This window comes from Falco rusticolus, chromosome 4, assembly GCF_015220075.1.
Source record: "Falco rusticolus isolate bFalRus1 chromosome 4, bFalRus1.pri, whole genome shotgun sequence".
NCBI lineage: Eukaryota > Metazoa > Chordata > Aves > Falconiformes > Falconidae > Falco > Falco rusticolus.
This window is the reverse complement of record NC_051190.1, coordinates 55,842,646-55,861,698: the sequence shown is the minus strand read 5'-3', so window position 1 is coordinate 55,861,698 and position 19,053 is coordinate 55,842,646. Positions and strand designations below refer to the sequence as shown.

The 19,053-nt window shown below is 39.3% G+C and overlaps 1 protein-coding gene across 1 annotated transcript in view; it reads right to left on the bottom strand.

The window, feature by feature from the left end:
* Nucleotides 1-18,828, bottom strand: part of DLEC1 (DLEC1 cilia and flagella associated protein) — a 41,289-nt gene extending 22,461 nt beyond the window's left edge. The window contains exons 1-19 of the mRNA XM_037384649.1: nucleotides 18,796-18,828; nucleotides 17,787-17,927; nucleotides 15,981-16,137; nucleotides 15,337-15,447; nucleotides 14,063-14,256; nucleotides 13,584-13,804; nucleotides 13,264-13,345; nucleotides 12,792-12,879; nucleotides 11,814-11,987; nucleotides 10,885-11,021; nucleotides 9,878-9,970; nucleotides 8,610-8,700; nucleotides 7,529-7,691; nucleotides 5,592-5,784; nucleotides 4,206-4,264; nucleotides 3,497-3,671; nucleotides 1,616-1,709; nucleotides 1,254-1,384; nucleotides 784-942 (exon numbers count right to left, since the gene is read on the bottom strand). Coding sequence (XP_037240546.1) covers nucleotides 784-942; nucleotides 1,254-1,384; nucleotides 1,616-1,709; nucleotides 3,497-3,671; nucleotides 4,206-4,264; nucleotides 5,592-5,784; nucleotides 7,529-7,691; nucleotides 8,610-8,700; nucleotides 9,878-9,970; nucleotides 10,885-11,021; nucleotides 11,814-11,987; nucleotides 12,792-12,879; nucleotides 13,264-13,345; nucleotides 13,584-13,804; nucleotides 14,063-14,256; nucleotides 15,337-15,447; nucleotides 15,981-16,137; nucleotides 17,787-17,927; nucleotides 18,796-18,828 — 2,496 coding nt within the window. The remainder of the gene's footprint in view (nucleotides 1-783; nucleotides 943-1,253; nucleotides 1,385-1,615; nucleotides 1,710-3,496; nucleotides 3,672-4,205; nucleotides 4,265-5,591; nucleotides 5,785-7,528; nucleotides 7,692-8,609; nucleotides 8,701-9,877; nucleotides 9,971-10,884; nucleotides 11,022-11,813; nucleotides 11,988-12,791; nucleotides 12,880-13,263; nucleotides 13,346-13,583; nucleotides 13,805-14,062; nucleotides 14,257-15,336; nucleotides 15,448-15,980; nucleotides 16,138-17,786; nucleotides 17,928-18,795) is intronic.
* Between the last annotated feature and the right edge of the window lie 225 nt (nucleotides 18,829-19,053).

Here is a 19,053-nt window from a genome sequence, read left to right as displayed (position 1 = left end):
ATTTGGCCTTTCATTACAACCAAAAGCACTTACCCCAGAATCTGGATTTCCTCACTTCCCTTTAATGCATAATACCAAAGAGAAATATAGCTACAAATCCCACTGCGTGCCACAAAGTATTTTGCCTTTTTAAAATTTATATCTTTTTTTTATTTTAGGAATATGTGATGATCTGCAGATAGCAGCTCACACTCAATTCTTTGCCACCAGTATTGCCTCCACGCTGCTTTAGTTATTTCATATGAAATGATGGAATGAGCTCTGCAGTCAAAGACTGGAATAGACTGCATTTGACACATCACAGTCTAGATAATACTAAGCAATACTTTCAATATTCATCATGGTAAGTTGTTATTTTGGGACACACCTGCGTGTTTCAAAACTATTGCTTAAAGCCAAAAGGCCCAATTCAGTAGGTGCTGAGATTCCCATCTCGGGTGCTGATGTGAGTGTGTGGGAGGACTGTTTAGCAGCCTTAGTTCTGATAAAGTCTTACCCTTTTATTTGTATCAGCAGCAGCTGAAATCACTGTCATACAGGAAATATTCCACACCTCTTTGGATCAGGCTGGCAGTGGATTTGTAACAAATGGAAATAGAGGAAAAACTGCAAAGAAGCATTTAATCTTAAAATAACTTGTGCACCTATGGAGCCATGCAGAACCGGTTTCATAAGAAGTCACAGAAATTAGAACTTCTGATACCTGGAATGAATACCACAACTGCTAAGCATAAGGAAGAAATAGCTGAAGAGGGAGCGCAGCCAGCTGTAGCAGTGACTTACCTCCTCATTCCTTTCAGCCAGACAAACATGGCTTTCTTGCATTCTCCACTGTGCTGGCAGCTGACATAGATTTTTTATCTCAAAGGTTCTTAACACACTCTCACCCTGCTTAGTCAAACCTAACTGGAGTGATGGAACATCAATACAAAGAAGTGGACCCTAGGACACCAGGAAACAGATGTCAGAATGGACACTTCTGCCAAAACTGCCTGATTAAGAAGCATACATTATCTAAGATTAACACCCAATTTCAAAAAGAACAGCAGAAAGCAAATGCATTGCATGTAATACAGAAAAAATTTTTACTTTCATGGGACTATCGACATTGCCTCAATAGTTACTAGACAGCAAAAATACCTCCTGTTTGCAACTGCTTTAGATTTGTCACGCCTCTAAGAGGCAAAAAGCTTTATATGGATAATAGGCAGGCCCCACAGCTAGTCACCCCACAACACTAAACAGTTCCTTACCTTAAAAGCAGCCTCAACATGCAGCACAACCGGCTCTGGAAGATGTTCAATCTTACACCGCAGGTTACAGCTGATACACCCAGGTTTGCTTCCAGTAATTACCAGTTCAAATTCACAACATTTATTCTTACCTAGAAAAGAAAAATTCAAGGTGCTGTCTCACCCTTTTGCAAAGAAACCACTTGCTGTAAGCCTGTTGCTGGAGCTCCTGGAATCAAATTAAGTCTCCTGCTGGCTCCAGTGGGCTGGGGATCAGGTCTTCTTTTGCAGCTTGCATTACAGTGCTCTGTGACTTCTCTTCCACTCATACCAATTTATATATTATTATCATTAATTGATACTTGAAGTCACAGAAACTTTACCTATGATGCCGGTGTGAGGTTCAACTTCCATGATGTCACAAGACACGATTTTCTCCCAGGTGTACTTGATCAATGATTTGCTGTTATTCCACATCTAGAACAATTAAAATCAACGAGCCAGTTAATGCAGTTTAAGCTTTCACAGCAACAAGGCAATTTGCTGAGAGTACTGATGAACTGCAAATTAGGTATTGCGAGTCTTACATCACATACTTTGCAAACTCTAACCATATCCTGCTCACTACTAAACATTATGACACCTTGAATATAGCTACAACATACTGTATCTTCACCTGAATCTTGAAATAAACTGAGCACTGTTAAGAGTAGAAAGGCATAGAATTTCATCTGACCTCTGACTTGAACAGTACTAACCCAGCACCATGCACTAATTACTGTTATTTTCATTATAATAGTGCATCCTCCCTTTCCTTTCTCCTCTGTGATGTGAAACAAGGACAGGAAGAAGTGGGATTCACCTGACTGGATTTCAGGTGTCTGCAAAACAGATGCAAGAGCTACATCTGACCTCATCTCCAAGCACTGCCTTTACTGAAAATAAAGCCAACTAAAGAGTGCTGGAAGCAATTACTCTGACCTATTTTAGCCCATAGGATGAGATTTATTACTCCCTGGGTGCTGCCAACAATATCTTTGAGGTCTATAAAGAAAGCTTAGTAAATGTAGCTCAGATATGGAGATACATTCTGAAAACACTATATTTAGTCAGGTTATATAAGCACTATATTTAACAGTCGCTATCTTCATGCAGGTGAAGGTGTTTTCTGAAACTTGAAGAAAATCTATTAACTGTTCTTTCCAAGAACATTATATATTTGAAGCCTTTTAAACAACTTCTCCATTTTTCAAAAATGTAACAGACCTTCTAAACTTGAACTTCAAATTCATCTTTTGAGAGCAGCCTTTTTTTTTTTTTGCCAAAGGATCTCTTTGTGAGAGAGATGTAAGCTCTTGAAATCTTTGGCCTGCTCTTCTGATCTTTTCAGACATTATTTCTTAATTACAGCAAATAACTTTGTTCTTTGAAGCACAATTATCTCTAAGCACAGTTCAAATTCTTATCTTTTTAAGACTAAAAAAGCAACTGTGAAGAATGCCATTATATTATCAGTAAGTGACTTAATTACCTATACTACACATGTAGCTATACTAGATTACCAGAACGTATGAAATGGCTGGCTTAAGTTGAAAAAGAATTTCTAGGAAGAGAGAGCATAAAACTAAGTGCTGATGAGCAGTAACTTTACAAAAAAATGGGAAGACCTTTAACTGGGAAAGGTCTTCCTGCCTGGCTTTTGCTAACAGGCCTATTTTTCCCAAGTGATCCTGATCTATAGTAAAGAGGACATCGAGTGAGTGGACAATTTCAGCAGCAGTCTGTTCCATAACAGTCAAATAGAAATTATCAGAACCCGCAGGAAAGAGTAAGGTCTAGCATGCTGCAGCATATGTGACTTTTATAGCTCTTCTGTGCTTGCTGTAGTCCTTTGCATGAACAGTGCCTCTGTTATGAAGTAATTTAATCATCCATTGGCTATCCCTCCCAACTGGAAAACTTTTACACTACAGGAGTGACAAAGTGATAAGCAACAGGTTAGTGACCCACAAAAATATTTAGAAGGCTAAAACTCTTATATCAAACTTAAGAGAGAAAAAAAGAACAAAGCATGCTGCCTGGGGTGTAGGGTTAAGGAGGCTTGCTAGGGGATTTCAGTATAGACCTCTTGAAGTCATGGTCTCCTTTAAAGATATTTAGGAAAAACTAAAATAACATGGATTGTCTGGTACCTTCTAATAACACCTATGACAGCTAGTGACACAAAAACCACATGGTAACAGTGAAGTCAAAAGCTAACAAACCTTAAATGTTTTCCTGACATTTACACCAATAAAGTTTTCTCCAGGGATGATAATGGCATATGGTTCCAGAAGAAGATTAACTGGTTCTGTAGATCCTTTAACTTCTATTTCCAGTGCTATTACATCCTTTGTTTTGTATTCTGGAATGTTTTGAAGCATCCCCTCTTTTACTAAACTTTGGGAGGAAACATGGTAGAATTATTAAGCAGTTTAAACTGGATCCCGTCTTTTAATTGCCAGATCAAAACTGAAAATCATCAAAAGTTTCTCAATTACAGACTGCCCATGTGCAGTTAGCTCAGGCTGGGGACAGTTAAAACTTGGAAAAATTATAGTAGTTCTTTAATGTACTCTAGTTGTCCCAGTCTGTTCATGAACAAGTATGTAAGTCATAGACTGCTGTGACAAACAGTAATAACAGGAAAACCAGCTGGAAATCTCAGCAGAAAGCCTGGAAAATGAACAGACAAAATGATAGTATTATCTTTTTCCAAGAGAGGTGCAGCCCTAGCTAGGGCTAAGGCACGTGTGCAGACATGAAGGAAGATCACAGAGACGCTCTTGGTAGCACAATTAGTTGCGCAGATAAAATCCTTTATAATTCTCAGTCCATCACCACCAGAAAGATGAAGAATCCCAGTAACTTAATGTAATAGCATAGCTAAAATGTGGCTACATATTTTACCAGGAAATACTTTTCTCAGCTTACCAGCGTGGTTCTGGGATGTCCCTCAGTACCATCTGAATCACACTGTGGTAACTCTTCAGCTACATAGATGAAGAAGGAGAAGATTTTAATGTCATGGAATCAGTTACACTGAGGATTAAAAAAAGATGAAAAAGTAGTTTACATTTAAAGGATGAACAATCATCATTGGAGTACTAAGCTCTGATAAACAATATTCAAACTCTAGTGTTACTAAAAGAAAACATGTTTGACTGCAAAATATTAAGCCAGATTCTGATCTCATGGTGCATGGTTCCAAGAAAAATATTCATTTTTTACATGCCTGTTATTATTTCCCTAGTATATTGCATACTACACACAAGCATCTGCAAAGACTCCCCAAATTAAGCTCAGTACTGCTGTAATAACTTAAAAGTTTCTCCTAACTGCTCCAAAGTATTTAGCTTAATTGACCATCAATCTGATTTTGAGTAAGAAACATTACTTTTCCATCATGGGAAAAGAGGATGCCTTTTATATTCTAATGGGGTGGAAAAAAAGGAAACAGAGAAGCAGGCCTTAAATCTGAAGGGCTTTGCAAAAGTTTCATTTGATTGTACAGAGATATTAATTTAAGTATATATGTTAATTCAATCTATTTTTCTATTAACTAATTAAAGTATTTAAAAAACCCAGTTATTTTCTTTTCCATACATATTTGAGGCATTCTTATGGCTGTCAGTCATCACAGCATGGGATATTCCCACTCTTGGGCTTACTCTGGATCAAGTTTCTTTAAATACAGTGAGCTCACACTCCTTATTTACACAGGCAATGGAGCAGAAACTAAGACAACAGTCACTGGTAAGCTGCATTAAACATTGTTGCACCCTTCTTTACTCACAGCTGCATACTATCATTTGTCTGCCAAAGGCTACTACTATCCCCTTAATTTATCACACAGATGTTCATAGGACCCACTTCAGTTCCAAACAGCTACAGCTGGAAACCGTTCAAATAATCAGTTTGCTAACCAAACTTACTTAGGCTGCAGTAGGTACGGGGCACGTGCCCAAAGCAGCTCACTAGCAGAAGGGGAAGGGTCAGGAGATTGGGGGGGAGCTGGTAGTGTTGTGAGGGTGGTACATTTACCAGCCAGCACAGCTGCAGCTCTGAGGATGTGTTCCTAGTTTCAGTGTAAAATTGTGTCCAGTCAGTACCAAAACTGACGTGAGATCAGAAACTGTCTCGCATTTTGCAGTCAAAACATGTTTTCTTTTAGTAACTTTCTACATTTTGAACACTGTTTATCAGAGCATAGTACCAGCTAATTAAATTTAATTTAGAAAGCTGCACAGCAAGGATTTTATGACTTGCATAAAAATACACAGCTGGAGTTTGTAGATAGGAGGGAATCACAAGCCATACCTCCTGTGGAGTATAAGTGAGAGTAAACTCATGATCCGCATGGGGAAGCAAAACTCCCTGCTCAGGATTTAGGGAGAAGGCTGAGTCTGTGTCTAGGTTGTATTTAAGCTTCATAAAGTCTGCAGTTACTTCTGGTATTAATGGTTTCAGATTAGGCTTTATTATCTGCCAGTAGAAAGGAAGTTCTACATGGCTGCAAAGAGATCAATAAACAACAAAAAAGCTATGATTAAAAACATCAGGTATTTTTGAGCAAAGTATTGAGAGAAAATTTTCATTTTCTTTCTCCATGTAGGGAATTCCTCTCTTTAAAAATTACAGCACTTAGACTTACTAGTCTTTGTGAGCTACAAAGCTGATGAGGCAGCATAGACTCAGAGTATCTAAATTATACAAACTACATGCTAATATATGGAAGTAAGTTACATAAACGTGTAAGATATGTTAACACTTTCTTGCCTTATTTAACTTGTCATGTGATGCAACTTTTAGGAAACTCTACAATTCTTTCAAGAATCTGAGATCAACAGGACCATTCCTGGTATCAGTATGTTTGCGTTGGATCACTGCCGATGATCCACATAACATTCTCAATTTAATCCAAGTGCAAGGTGCGGTCTTTAACATGTCAACAAACACAGTGACCCAGCAATGGCTCTGCAATACTCTTTGTAATCCAGAAAAGGTTGCTTAACTAGGTTGCTTCAGCAGAAGTGTATTCCATGGAATGCCTTCATGGGTTTTAAAACCTTGCTCATGCTGACCACGGAAACTTTGCCTTACTAAGGTGAGGAAGGACACTGGAATTTGAAAGTGAGTATCAATGACAAAACTGAACATGTACAATTTCTTGAATCCTTTCTACAGCAGTAAAAAGTTTTCTCTTTGCTTCTATGGAGTTCAGTCTCAGCCTGCCAGCTTTGTTTCATACAAATGCTGACACCAGATGTGCAGGGACGGCTGTCATGGTTATAGCACAGAGAAAATGTGGAAATAGGCATAGTCACATTGTTTATCAGTTTACAGTACCCAGTTCACTGAATCACACTATCTTTACCCAAACAGCATTATGCTCTGGCATTACGCATGTGTGGTTTCCAGGCCACAAAACAAACTTCCAGAAATTCATTGTAGCAAGTAGCAGTTTACGTGAATGTATCTAAAACCAGCACTGACCCCCTTACTACTCTGATGGCTTGCAGCCTCTAACTACTGCAATCCTGCACATTAGTGTACTTCTATTATTGCCTGACTGATTTTGCTCAAAATCAGGATGCCACTACATTCAATACAATGTAATTGTACATAGAGGCATATTCCTTGACTTCAAATAGAGTTTATATTTAAATCTATTGACTCAATAGTAGGGATCATGAAAGTGTTAATATGAGTTAGTTGCATTGAGCTCCCATTTCAATCAGTGGAGATCTAGTGGAGTCCGGGATGCTTTATGTCTTGCTCTATGGGAGATGTCTACAGTCAGAATTGCATCCTTAGAAACATCTATTTCCTTGCACTATGAAAGGAAAAGAGTATAGGCTGCCTAGCTCAGTTGCACAAGTATGCAGTGTAGACATGTAAAGTTAGATAAATCTTATCTGGGTGACCCTGTAAAATATTTTCTCAACCATCCATATTTATGAACCTTTGGAGTTGCAGATTTATCTATACCAAAGCAAATATATTGACCTTGGCAGCGTATGAACCAAATGGTATGTCTAGTGGTTGCCAAAGTATTTGATCTAGGTATAATGTTCCTGCTCTTACAAGCACATCCTTGAACCTTAATTACTAAACAACGGAGCAAAATGAAGCAAGGCTTCTGCACAAAGTTTGTCAAGTGCATGAAGGTTTCTCCAGCTTGAAAGAGTATGGTATCACAAATGAGATCCCTACTGGTATGAGAACATTGCTCTATTAATATAGTAGCTACATACGTAGAGTTTCTTATAACCAATTTCTTCTCCTCAGTGGTGTGTGGGTTTTGGGGGTCAAATCGTATGAGATGCTGTAATGTTACGTCAGTAACTTCATGAGGTTCAGGCTTGCTTTCTCCACCTGTGACGAACAAAAGCTCCAGAGCTATCAGCTGTCCAACTCCTTGAAGAAATGAGTAGGTATTACTGTTTACCATCTGGTTATTAACATTGTTCATATTACTCACTAATAGCAAATGCCAGCAATGGCCATTACTGATCATATCTGGTGTTTCCTCAAGTTTCAGAAGTCCAATGTGTTAATTGTACAATATTTTCCTGATGTTCTTTGTTTATCAACATATATCAATAGAGATCTTCATGAATTTAACAGATTTGGATTTCAGGGCCACAACCTCAGCTCACTTACTTACATTAGCCTTGTTTCACTGAAGTGAGCAGGGTGTTCACAATGGTTGATAATGTGGCTCCCAGATGTTTTAAGCAGTATATTGAAATTTTAAAAAAAGCAACAAATCCACTATTCTAACATTTCCAAAGGAAATACCTGTAATAACATGATGTAATCAAGCCTAATGTTATAGTACTCTCAATTACAAGACAAGCACTAACATTTACAAGAATTTCAACTCATTTCATTAGCTAATCCAAAGATTGCCTATCTCTCCTAAATACCCTAATTCAAGATGTGCCCCAAATCTGCTTCACACCCAAATGTATTTCTGCCCTGTTAAAGCTGATGTTTTACAGTTTGTCATGTTATCTTATAGATACAAAATGAGAAACAAACTGCACCTAGCAACAGGTTTTCTTTTCTGCTACTTGGTGACATTTCATGTTTGGATTTTTGGCTACAGTGAGTTAAGAGCTCAGTGCTTTCTGAACGTATTTCATGCACTGGGCACACTAGTAGTAGTAGTAGTAGTGAAAATAATAATGCTTAGGATTTAACACTATCAGGGACAAAGTATTTGCTTAATCCAATTACATAAAATGTTACCATCACTTCAAGTCATCAGCTGCTACTCACATTATCTGAATATCTATGGTGTTAGAAATGTTTAGATGTTTAGAAACAAACCTGAGACTGTAACATCCTTGACTTGGCAATTGTCAGAAACAATGGTGTATGTTTGCTGTGAGACTTCTGGAAAAGAAGGGAAAAACACTACCTGAAAGAGAGAAGTAAAATAGCAATGTCTGTAACTGATTTTTCTTCAGGAAGTAATAAATTTCAATTCATGAATGTTCATTAAAGGACATTTCTAGTGATTAGTAACTAAATCTTGCATTTGCAAGAAGCAGTGTCACACTCCCTTAATACATATCAGAAAGAAATAGGTTTTCTGGGTCACTAAACTTAGATGTGTGTATCTGGATGGCCACCAGAGGCTGCCTTTGTAGTCACTGGAGTTGTGGGCAGTCTACTGGGTTAGTTGTGGAATTGCATCCTCAGAATTGGATCTGCCCTCTGAGCAATGCCACTGCTGCCTTTCAAGCTACAACAGTGTGAGCAGGGCAGCAGTTGTGTGCCCCTCCCCACCTCCCCGAGTCCCACCTCAACAAAAACGGTTCAGGGGCCAAAAACTCTGGCTGTGTAATGTGCATTGCTGTTCTTCTACCTGTTATCCATTACCACTGGCAAACCCAACCCATGCTACATTCATCTCCTCTTTCTCTCCCATGTGTGCCTGGCTCTGCTGAAGCAATGCACCTGGAGAGACAGAAAGGAGGAGAAATGTTTCTCCTTTATCCACATCTGCCTGACCCATTCCTCTTATCAACAGCCAGAAGGTACAGGTAAAAGGAGGGGCTGGAGGCTAGCCATGCTCTCTTCCTTTCTCCGTAGTGATGCTGTAACAAAACATGGCCCACATCAGACAAAGCAGTGGTGGCAACCATTGATGCACACTTACTACAGAATCTTTTTGAAGAAAGAGCACAGCATAAGTGAAGGATTTGTAGCTGCTGCTCTACAATAAAAGAATTTATTACCCCAAATGTCCTTTTTTCCCAAGGAATCTCAAAAAGTAAAAGTTGTTTTTTTTTTTAAAGTGAAACAAGTGCTCCTGTGTTCTCCGATTCCAGTTTTCTCTAACAGGATGTTCTACATGGAGAAAATCTGACCCATCTCTGAGTGGATAAGCAAGACCTTCAAAGTTGCAGTGAAAGACTCACCAATAAGACTCACAATTGCAATTCTTCCAGCATAATTGCACAAAAAGATCTGAGCATTTTTGTTCACACAAACACAAATTTGCAAGGTCCAGCCAAGATCTTCTAAAATCATTCTTGCTTGTTAATGTATTTGGTAAAGTACAAATACTTTCTATAGCAGTTGATACTAACCTCTACTGTTGTACTCTGCCCTGGAGCTAGCTGAAAAACAGGAGGATGGATTCCAAAAGGATCTTGTATCACAAAATCAACTGTGTCAACAGCCTAAGGTGTTAAAAAAAAACCCAGAAAACAAAAAACAAATTAAATTGATCAGGTTTTTGCTTTTAAAATACAGCATTACCTAAAACAGGCTGTATACTACAACATCACTGGTTTAGCTCTTACTATATTTTTTGTTCACACATCTCAAAAATATGTGGCTTATGTATATGGCTTAATCAGCAGAAATACTCCTGCTTTATTACCTTGGTGAAAGCAGGAGGGAAGGTGCTGTCTCTAAAGAAAAACGATAGTGTCAGGAGCCCTAATATTCATGTTCACAGAAGAACAGCCATGCCTGAGCATAGGAGCTCTGTCTGTTTCTCCATGCTTATGATTCACTTTGAGTTGGAACTTTAAAGTGTTTCAGGAGGGACAACCTGGCACATCAGCTATCCCGTTAGCCTCTCCTCCAGCACATAGTATGCCAATCTACCAGTTAGATCTTATCTTCTTTGTCCGTTTCCTTTAGACCTTGTTTTTGATGGAAATCTAAAGACAGAGCAGTACTGGAGTGGACCGCTAGGGTCTACAGGTGCAGCAAGGTCAGTAAGTGGTAACTTGGTGGGGACAGCGAGGAAATTAGCTTAAGCAATGCTAGAACTGATTGCATTTCAATTTGCTTTAAGGGTAAGGTTAAGTTCAAGCCAGTTATCCTTTCCCTGATCTATGCCTGAGTTTACCTCACCACTGAGCAAGACTTCTTCCAGAGGCAAGCCACAGCATAAGCAGAAGGTATGGACATCCAGGGAGATTGGTCCCCAGGATAATGTGAATTCTTGAGGAAATGGCACAATACAGATGTCCCCAGAAAGTTCTTACAAATTCTGTGCTAATATACCATGACTAGATCAAAAGGCCTTCATGTCAGGGCATCTATACCATCCATGCCCAGTATTTCCATTCTAATCACTTACCTTGAAATCAGGTGGTGGCCAGGCTTTCTTTGGCATTATACAGAACTTCTCAGGGTTAATTCCCTCATTTCTGCACAAAATCTTTGTTACTTTTATTCCTCCAACAAGGCAGGAACCACAGTCTATAATGTGAGGCACTGAAATGAGTAACACAGAAAATCAGACTGCACAGACAGTGAAGGCCAGCAGTCGGCAAAGCCAGCTACTTCTTAAATAACTCTTTACAGACAACATTACCGCATATGAATATGCTGGGTGCTACAATCCTAAAACCCCTCAGATTCTTTCCATTTGAATGTTAAACAGTATGAGGTGTATATTTCTGCATTCATCTTACATTTTAATGGTGCTTCATAGTTAAAGACTACTGAATGATAACAAAAAGTAAGATTATTTTATAAAAAGCTCAGTATAACAGGAAAAATGAATTTACAAAAAATCAAAGGAAGTTTCTGCAAAAGTAATCCTGGTTGTTACAGTTAAGGCTAGATATCTAAGATGTGAATCCTTCAGATATGTCATAGCCATATATAGTTAACATAACATGCCATTAATATTAATTAATAGCATCAAATATTTATAACTAAAACATAATTCCTTAATATTTAGTGATTGCAGGTCAGAGTTCAAGAATCAACAAGTCGCAAGCCTAGAAAAGTGGCTCCTGCTCATTCCTCTAACACAGTGGAAAAAAATTAGTTTCATGTGGCAAGAACAAATAATTGGGGAAAAATTTTACAGGATTACATTTTAATAGATTTAATAGATTAATTATGAGTGAAAATGAGATAGATATCAAAACATAGAAACTGGACTGCCACATTTGTCCATGTTTGTTTTGTCACTAAAATTGGAGACAGTCAAATGAAATTAAAAAAAAAAAAAGCCCATTTAACTTTAGAGAAACTTAAGAATTGGATGTTACTGACATGTTAACACTGGAGGTGGCCTTTTAGCTTGGATCGGGATCAGAAGGGGTTCTGACACTTGAGTTCCTACTAATATAAAATCTTCATAATCTCCTAGATATTCAGGAATAAATTGGACCGTATACTGGCATGTCATCCCAGGAGCAATCATTCCTCCCTTTCCTGGAAATTTTCCTTGGAAAAAAAATGCAGGGAATTAAAAAAATTAAAACCTCCCAAAGTTGGCATATGTATTTATGATCACATCTCCCCCAACAAAGGTGCCTGTAAACTCTCCACATTTATTGCCTAAGTCAAGCTGATAAAAATAAATGACCGCAAAAGGCCTGCCAGTGTAATCAGTGTATGTGCATATCTTCCACTGAACCGAAAGATTTTTTGTCTGAAACATGCTTATAGCTACAAAAAACAGAGTGAGGAGAAACCTAGAGACCTTTACCCAGTTTTTCTCTTCCACAAGACAACAAGGCTTACATGGTGTCATCTAACTTCTTCTCAATATCCCTCCAATGTTGTGACTGAGATACCACAATCTCCTTAGGCAACCTGTCCCAGTGCCTACTCATTCTACTGTAGGAAAGATGTTTTTCTTAACTTTCCGCTAACCTAAGCTTCCTTGCTGTAACTGAAGTATGTTATTTCCTGCCCTGTTCCCCTAATAATTTCAGTGGAAACTAAGTCTGTTCCTAGATGAATTTTGGATAAGACTCAATCTAGGTATTCCGTGGATACATTTCAATCTAATTTCAAACACCTTAATATTAATTAGTCTTCTTGAATTCCTCATTAGGCCATTTGAATCTGCTTAAGAGTTGCATGTGAATGGTTCCAATGACATAAGTCAGCCTTCAGTTTCTAAAGAACTGAGCACTATGGATAGCAGAACCAAACAGAACATCTCTAAAAAATCTTTGTTCAAGCAGATAAATTAGATCTCTTATGTGCTAACATCTTAAAGGCAGTAAAAAGAACGCTTACCTGGCCCAACAGCAAAAGCTGAAGTAGAGGGGGGGATAAGTCTTACATGATGACATGTTGAAGTGATGTTCTGCAGCTCTATAGTCATCTTATGTAAAAAGAAAATAAAATACTCCATTGTCTTTACCATCACTCATTATAATGTTTGCTATTCCCTAGTGCTCTGTTAGTAGTAACGAATACTTCATCGTAACCAACCTAAAAATCTCAGTTTATTCAATAAGGGCTGAATCAGATGCTATCAAAATGAAGACAAGACTGAAAAGGGTCCATTTTAGTTTTCACTGGTTAGTGTGTCAGTGGCATGTGTGAAAGAGTATCTTCAAGGAAGCTAAAGGGTCATTAATTCAATTTAAAGAGGAAACTCAAGACTTTTGCAGAAAGTGAAAAGTGTGTGAAATATGTAGATTACGGCAGGACATAATGCTTCTCAGTAGCAGAATTAACTCTCTACAAAGCAGTAAGTCCTTACCTCATAAACCTGGCCAACTTCATAATTAGAAAACAAAACTGCAGGTGGATTGGCAACAAACACAGGAATAAATGGGGTATCACTGAAAGATAAAAAAAAGGAGATGTTATCTTACTGCCAAGTTCTTTAAATAATTATAAAATAAAAACTGAAAAAGGTACCATACCCTTTAGCAAAACCAAAATGTCATACAGACATGTTTCCTAAGAGACTATACAGACATTTAGCTCAAAGTATCTGCATGTAAATCCACAGTAATACTATAGCGGAGCTCTCTGTGTGCTCCAGCCCAGAATCAAGAAACTGTATATACTGCATACCCTTTATTTCCTTCTGCTTTTCTTCTGGCTACAGTTTGTTCCATCTTTACTTGAGAAATTACAAGAGATTTGCCTCCATGAAGAGTATTTAGTGGTAAAAAGCGGGGGTTCTTCAAGTAATTCTGCCTTCTTTCAAGTTTGGCAAGGTAAGCACACTCACTTTCTCCCTCTGCTTTGCACTTACTATCCTTCCAGGCTAACTTCTGTGAGGCATTAGTTTTCTTTGAAAAACAAAGAGATCATGGTGCAAAATTAAACACGGCAATTTTGAGGATGATGAAAAAGCTATCTGTATATGGCTAATGAAAGCTATACAGCATTGAAAATTCATATAGAAATATTGCATTTCTGTCGACAGATCAAATCGAATAAATACTGGAGCCAAATCAACAATGCATTGATATTCACCCTTTGTTACAGGAACAGCAATAGGCTTTATAGTTCTGACAAACTGAAATAAATAAATCTGTAAAATGTACCTTATTTGTCTTTCTAGTCTGGGGGCTGGAGTCTGGAGTTGAAGGCAGAGTTAATGTGCACAAAGACACATTTGACATACTACCAGCTGTCTTCTGTAGGTGTGCAACCTCTGCAGGCATCTGGTCCCGTGAGCTTGAAGAAACATGCTGTTGAAAACTAAATGTCTCTTTCATGTAGCCAGGTTCTGATTTTCCTGCAATTCAAAGAAATATTTAATTCTGTAAAAGAAACACATTAATTATAAGCATTTATTCTGAGCATAGGTGTATGAGTTTATTTCAGTCTTGCTGATAGTAAAAACACTTTAAATCCTCTAGAATTTAATATACATTTATAATTTACTTTGCACAAATGAATTTTCATGCTGTAATAAAAAGCTTTCAGAAATACTAATGAAATGAGCCATATAAAAAGAAAGTTACTACTCTCGGAAAGCCATGTTAATCTTATGAGTGAGTGGGACTTAGAATATCCTGTTCAGTTTACAAAAAGATCTGTATGATGGACTTATGACAGTCAGAAAATTTACATAAACAGGGTGTGCCATCTAGTCCCATGTTCCTATAGTCAGACAACAAAATCGCCACCTCAGAGGAAACTCTGAGGTGATGTTAGATTTTTGGCTTTATTTGGAATTACAGTGGAAAAAACCCCCAAATCTTGGAAATTTTGGTTAAGTTGATTACTCTGAAATGTTTGTTTTGACTTGACCAAGAAATTTCATTTTAATGATACTAAAACCTTTCACCTTGGCTCACACATGAGTAAAAGAAGTAAAGAAGTTTTGACATTGCCCAAAAGTTTTTTCTTACTGATCTTCATTTGCAAATTAAACTGATACATTTCCAGAACTGGAAAATTTTAAACCCAGAATAAAGAATATAATTTTATTTCACTGAAAATAGTTTTTACTTTATTGTAACCACTTCCCTTCTCTCTACACAAGATACAGTTGCAGCTTTGCGCTAATGAAATAGAACAGAGGCAGAGCAGTCACAATTAATACAGTTTTTGTGTCAGATGGAAAGAACTGTAAACAAATGTGCAATGGCCATTAAATTTCAGATTTAAACACACTTAAGCTTAATAATTTTTAATTAATCAATTTTATTTTGACAACGTCCCTTCAGTGGAATTTTATGCTTGTAATACTGAGTGCCTTCTGCTTTGGCAGAAAACTACAAAAATATACTCTGATCTGCTACTCCTCCAATGCTTCAGTTCTTACTGAGTGTTCTAGAAAGTCTAAATTATCCTCTGCTTTAAAAGTTACCTTTTGGTGCTCTAGTAACAGGTAATTTATCAGTGATATAATCATCAGGGCAGGTCAAATTATTCTTTCTGAGAAGTTCATTATCCACAATCCACCTAAAAGAGGATGCCACTGCCACAGTAAAACAAAACAAAACAAAAGTTTTTAAAAAAATATGCAAAAGCTTAGCCCCTTAAGATAATGTTGTCTTTATAATCTACCACTGTCAGGTAATATTTTTGGGTAGAGAAAGAATCTGGTATTTTAATCACAAGACTTAGACATGTGCCTCCACACTTCTAAATTCAGTTCAAACCCAACTATGCAGACATCAGAGAAACATTTAATGTCTGTTTGTTGCTGCTATATATCAAGGTATTTATACTTGTAATAAAGTTATGTCACAAACCATTAATTGCAAATTTAATACCTTGGAAACCACCTGTTTCTTTTTTAGTTCTTTAGTTTCTTACAGTGTTAAACAGATTGTACTCTACTTGAATCTCTGCACGAAGTGCTTCAAAGTTTCTCTATTGATGTAATGCCAAATCAAAGGCGTACTGAGTACTAGACAGTCCTGCCAGTGATTTAGACAATTGTTGCATTGGTCTCCAGGTACCATAAGCATGTACTGGAGAGAGAGAGAGTGTTTTCAGAATCCTCACCTGGTGGCAACCCCAATTTGTGGAAATCTTTCCCGACATCTGCCTTCAGCATGTTTAGGGCCCTTTGCTCTTCAGCTTTTGCTCGATCCTGGGCCTGAATGATGTTCTCTTCTACTATGTCAGCTTCTGTCAGTTGGCACTTATACTCCTCAAGAAGCTGTCACAGGATGGGTGAATGTAAAGAAATGACTGTAATTTTTGCTGTTAACATCTCCTTACAGATAAATATTTTCTATTTGCCTTTGAGAGGTAAATACAGAGAGCTTGGCAAAACATCATTACTTTACAAGTATAAACTAGCCTGCTAAAACACCGTCATTCCTATCATTTACTTGTGTGGGGTAAGAAGCGTTACCCAAGAAAAACCTGTGAAAGATGAGGAAACCCTCTCAGGACAAGAAAAATGTCTTTTCCCTTCTGTGGACAGTAGCTACTGCACTGTATTTTGCCTGTAAATGTAGGAATAAATTTGAAGTAAATGTTCCCTCCTAGTTTCTAGGAGGGTTTCTAAACCACCAGAATACCCCAATAGTGATACTTCACTCCTCCCTCCTGTTATATTTTGGATGTCTCTGCACAGTGTGGTAAGTGCTTTACAAGCACAACTCAAAAAGAAAAATCCTGCCTCAAAGAGGTAGCAATGTAAGTTAAAGAGGGAATATAGCAGAGACACAGAGACATACAAGACCAACAGCGAGAGAAACTGACATTGGCCTCAAGACCATCTGTAGCCTGAGCTTTCTGTAGAACTTTTACGTAACAAGGCTTAACCTTTTGATTCATTTAATGGATTTAAATAATTTATTAATTTTTTAAAATAGAAAGTACAGGATGCATCTCAGCTAAAATGAGATGCTTCCTCTTCCTCTGCTCATTCTGGGATCCCTCCACTGTCACTGGAATCCAGGATAGAATTCCAACCCATGCCAAAGTTGATAATGAAAATGGATCTGATTGATTGTGCTCTAAAAGTGCCTGGGTGGGGGTTTTTTTTCTTTTTTTGTGTGTGTTTTTTTTTTTCTAATGATACAGAGAGCCTTGAATGACTAGTTCAGCTGTAGCATACATGTTACAGACAGGTACTGTCAGTTGAAATATCCAAGCAGTCCATTTCAGGAGTAAATATTCATGTTTATTAGTCAGAACATGCTGTGTTCACCAGTATATTCATAAATGACTCAAAAGAAATATAAAACTTCAGGTTTTTCAGCTCTGATAACCTTTGAGAGGATATGATGACACAGACTGGAAAAAATACCTGTTGCTCAAATTATTCCTCCACTTCTATACACTGACAATAGCTGTCAGAGCAATGATTAATACAAGTACTTTTCATTTCCACTGTTTAGCATTTGCAACACTGGGAATCTTGGATGTAATAATGGGTTATGTATTGTAGTGCACCACTAAGGTAAGCATATATAAATAATACTTGCAGCATCTGGTTTCAAAATGCAGCACATGAGAATACTTCATTGCAAGTTAGGAAGTCTAGGACGCTGAGCAGCAGTTACAGGGAAAAGTTGTTAGCCAGTAGAACAGGCATTTAAAGGGCTACGGGTCTTACTGGTCTTACTCTGCCTGAAAAGCCATCCAGAGCTGAAAGTATCATGAAGGAGCACGTGATAAATATTAACATATATGAAAAGTTCTGTGGGGAACTGTGCTCAAACACATTTCCATTAAAATGTCAGTTCTAGGATCTCCCCCTGCCTTTTTATTTTACTTCACAGAAGATTTAGAAATTACAAAGTAGCAATGAAAGCTGAATAGAGCTCCAAACTCTGACTTGGTTTCAACTTGTACCGTCTGTAGCTCCTCCATAAAACTCTCATGATAAACACTGTCTCCTCCTTGGGACTTGATCCGATTTGTCTCCGTGTCCACCCCAATAACATCTCCAGTGTACAGGTCCTCAAAGGTGCTAGCCAGCAAGTGGGAGATGTCCTGAGGAAAGAAAATGAGGTTGTTAGTGTTTAAAGCCTGGGATAGGGTCAAAAGAGCTCCCTGGGTGTGTGCCAACAGCTGGAATTAACAAACAGAGAAGGAAAACTGGGGGAAAGGGCTGGGAAAGGTACCTGGGAAGGACCCTGAAAGGGGACACACTGCAAGTGTGCACGTGAACACTGAGGTGTGAAGACATGTATGTAAGTATGTGCATGTACAGGCCATGCATGCACAGAGATGGTGTCTGTGCTGGTGGGCTGTATGTGTGACTGATGGTGGCCGACACGGTTCTCCATGTGCACACAGTGTGTATGTGTGCCACGGTTTATGCAGGGATGTGTCTATGGGGCTATGTGAGTGGGGTGTGTGTGTGTGCAAGGGAGATGCAAGCACTGAGCACTGCACAGGGTAAAGGGGTGTCTGTGTGCAGGTGTGTGTCTGTGCCCCAGGGTGCATGCATGGGTGGGTGGGTGTCTCTGTGTGCCCCAGGGTGCATACAGGGGTGTCTGTGTGCAGGGCTGTGCATGGGTGTACGGCTGTGTGTGTGTATATATGTAGGGATGTTCTGTGTTTGCAGGGGGGCGTGGTGCTGGGGGTGTTGGGGGGTTGTGCAGGGTGTGTGTGGGGTGTATGTGCCGGGGGTGTTGGGGGGTTGTGCAGGGGGCATGTTTCTGAAGGGGGTGTCTGGGTGTGTGCCGGGGGTGTTGGGGGGCTGTACAGGCGGTGTGGGGGTGTGTGCAGGGGGTGTAGAGGGTGTGCAGAGTGTGTGTGTGAAGGGGGTGTTGGGGGGTTGCGCAGCGGGTGGTGTGTGTATGTGTGAAGGGGGTGTCGGGGTGTGCGCCCGTGTGGCCCAGCCCCGCTGCCTTACCTGCGTGCCAGCGGAGAGGCTCCGCTGAGCCATGGCAAGCCCGGCGCTGGGGTGGCCCCGGGCAGGCCGGACGCCTCGGCTTCCTCCCGCCGCCCCCTCAGCCGCCGCCCGCCGCCGCCGTTGCTACGCGACCGTGTGGGCGGGAAGGGCCCGGCCGCCGGGCGGGGCAGCGGCCCGGGGCGGAGTGGAGGAACCCGGCGCCCAGCGCCGTCCGAGGCCACCGCGGAGCGGGGTGATGGTGGGCAGCCCACCCTGGTC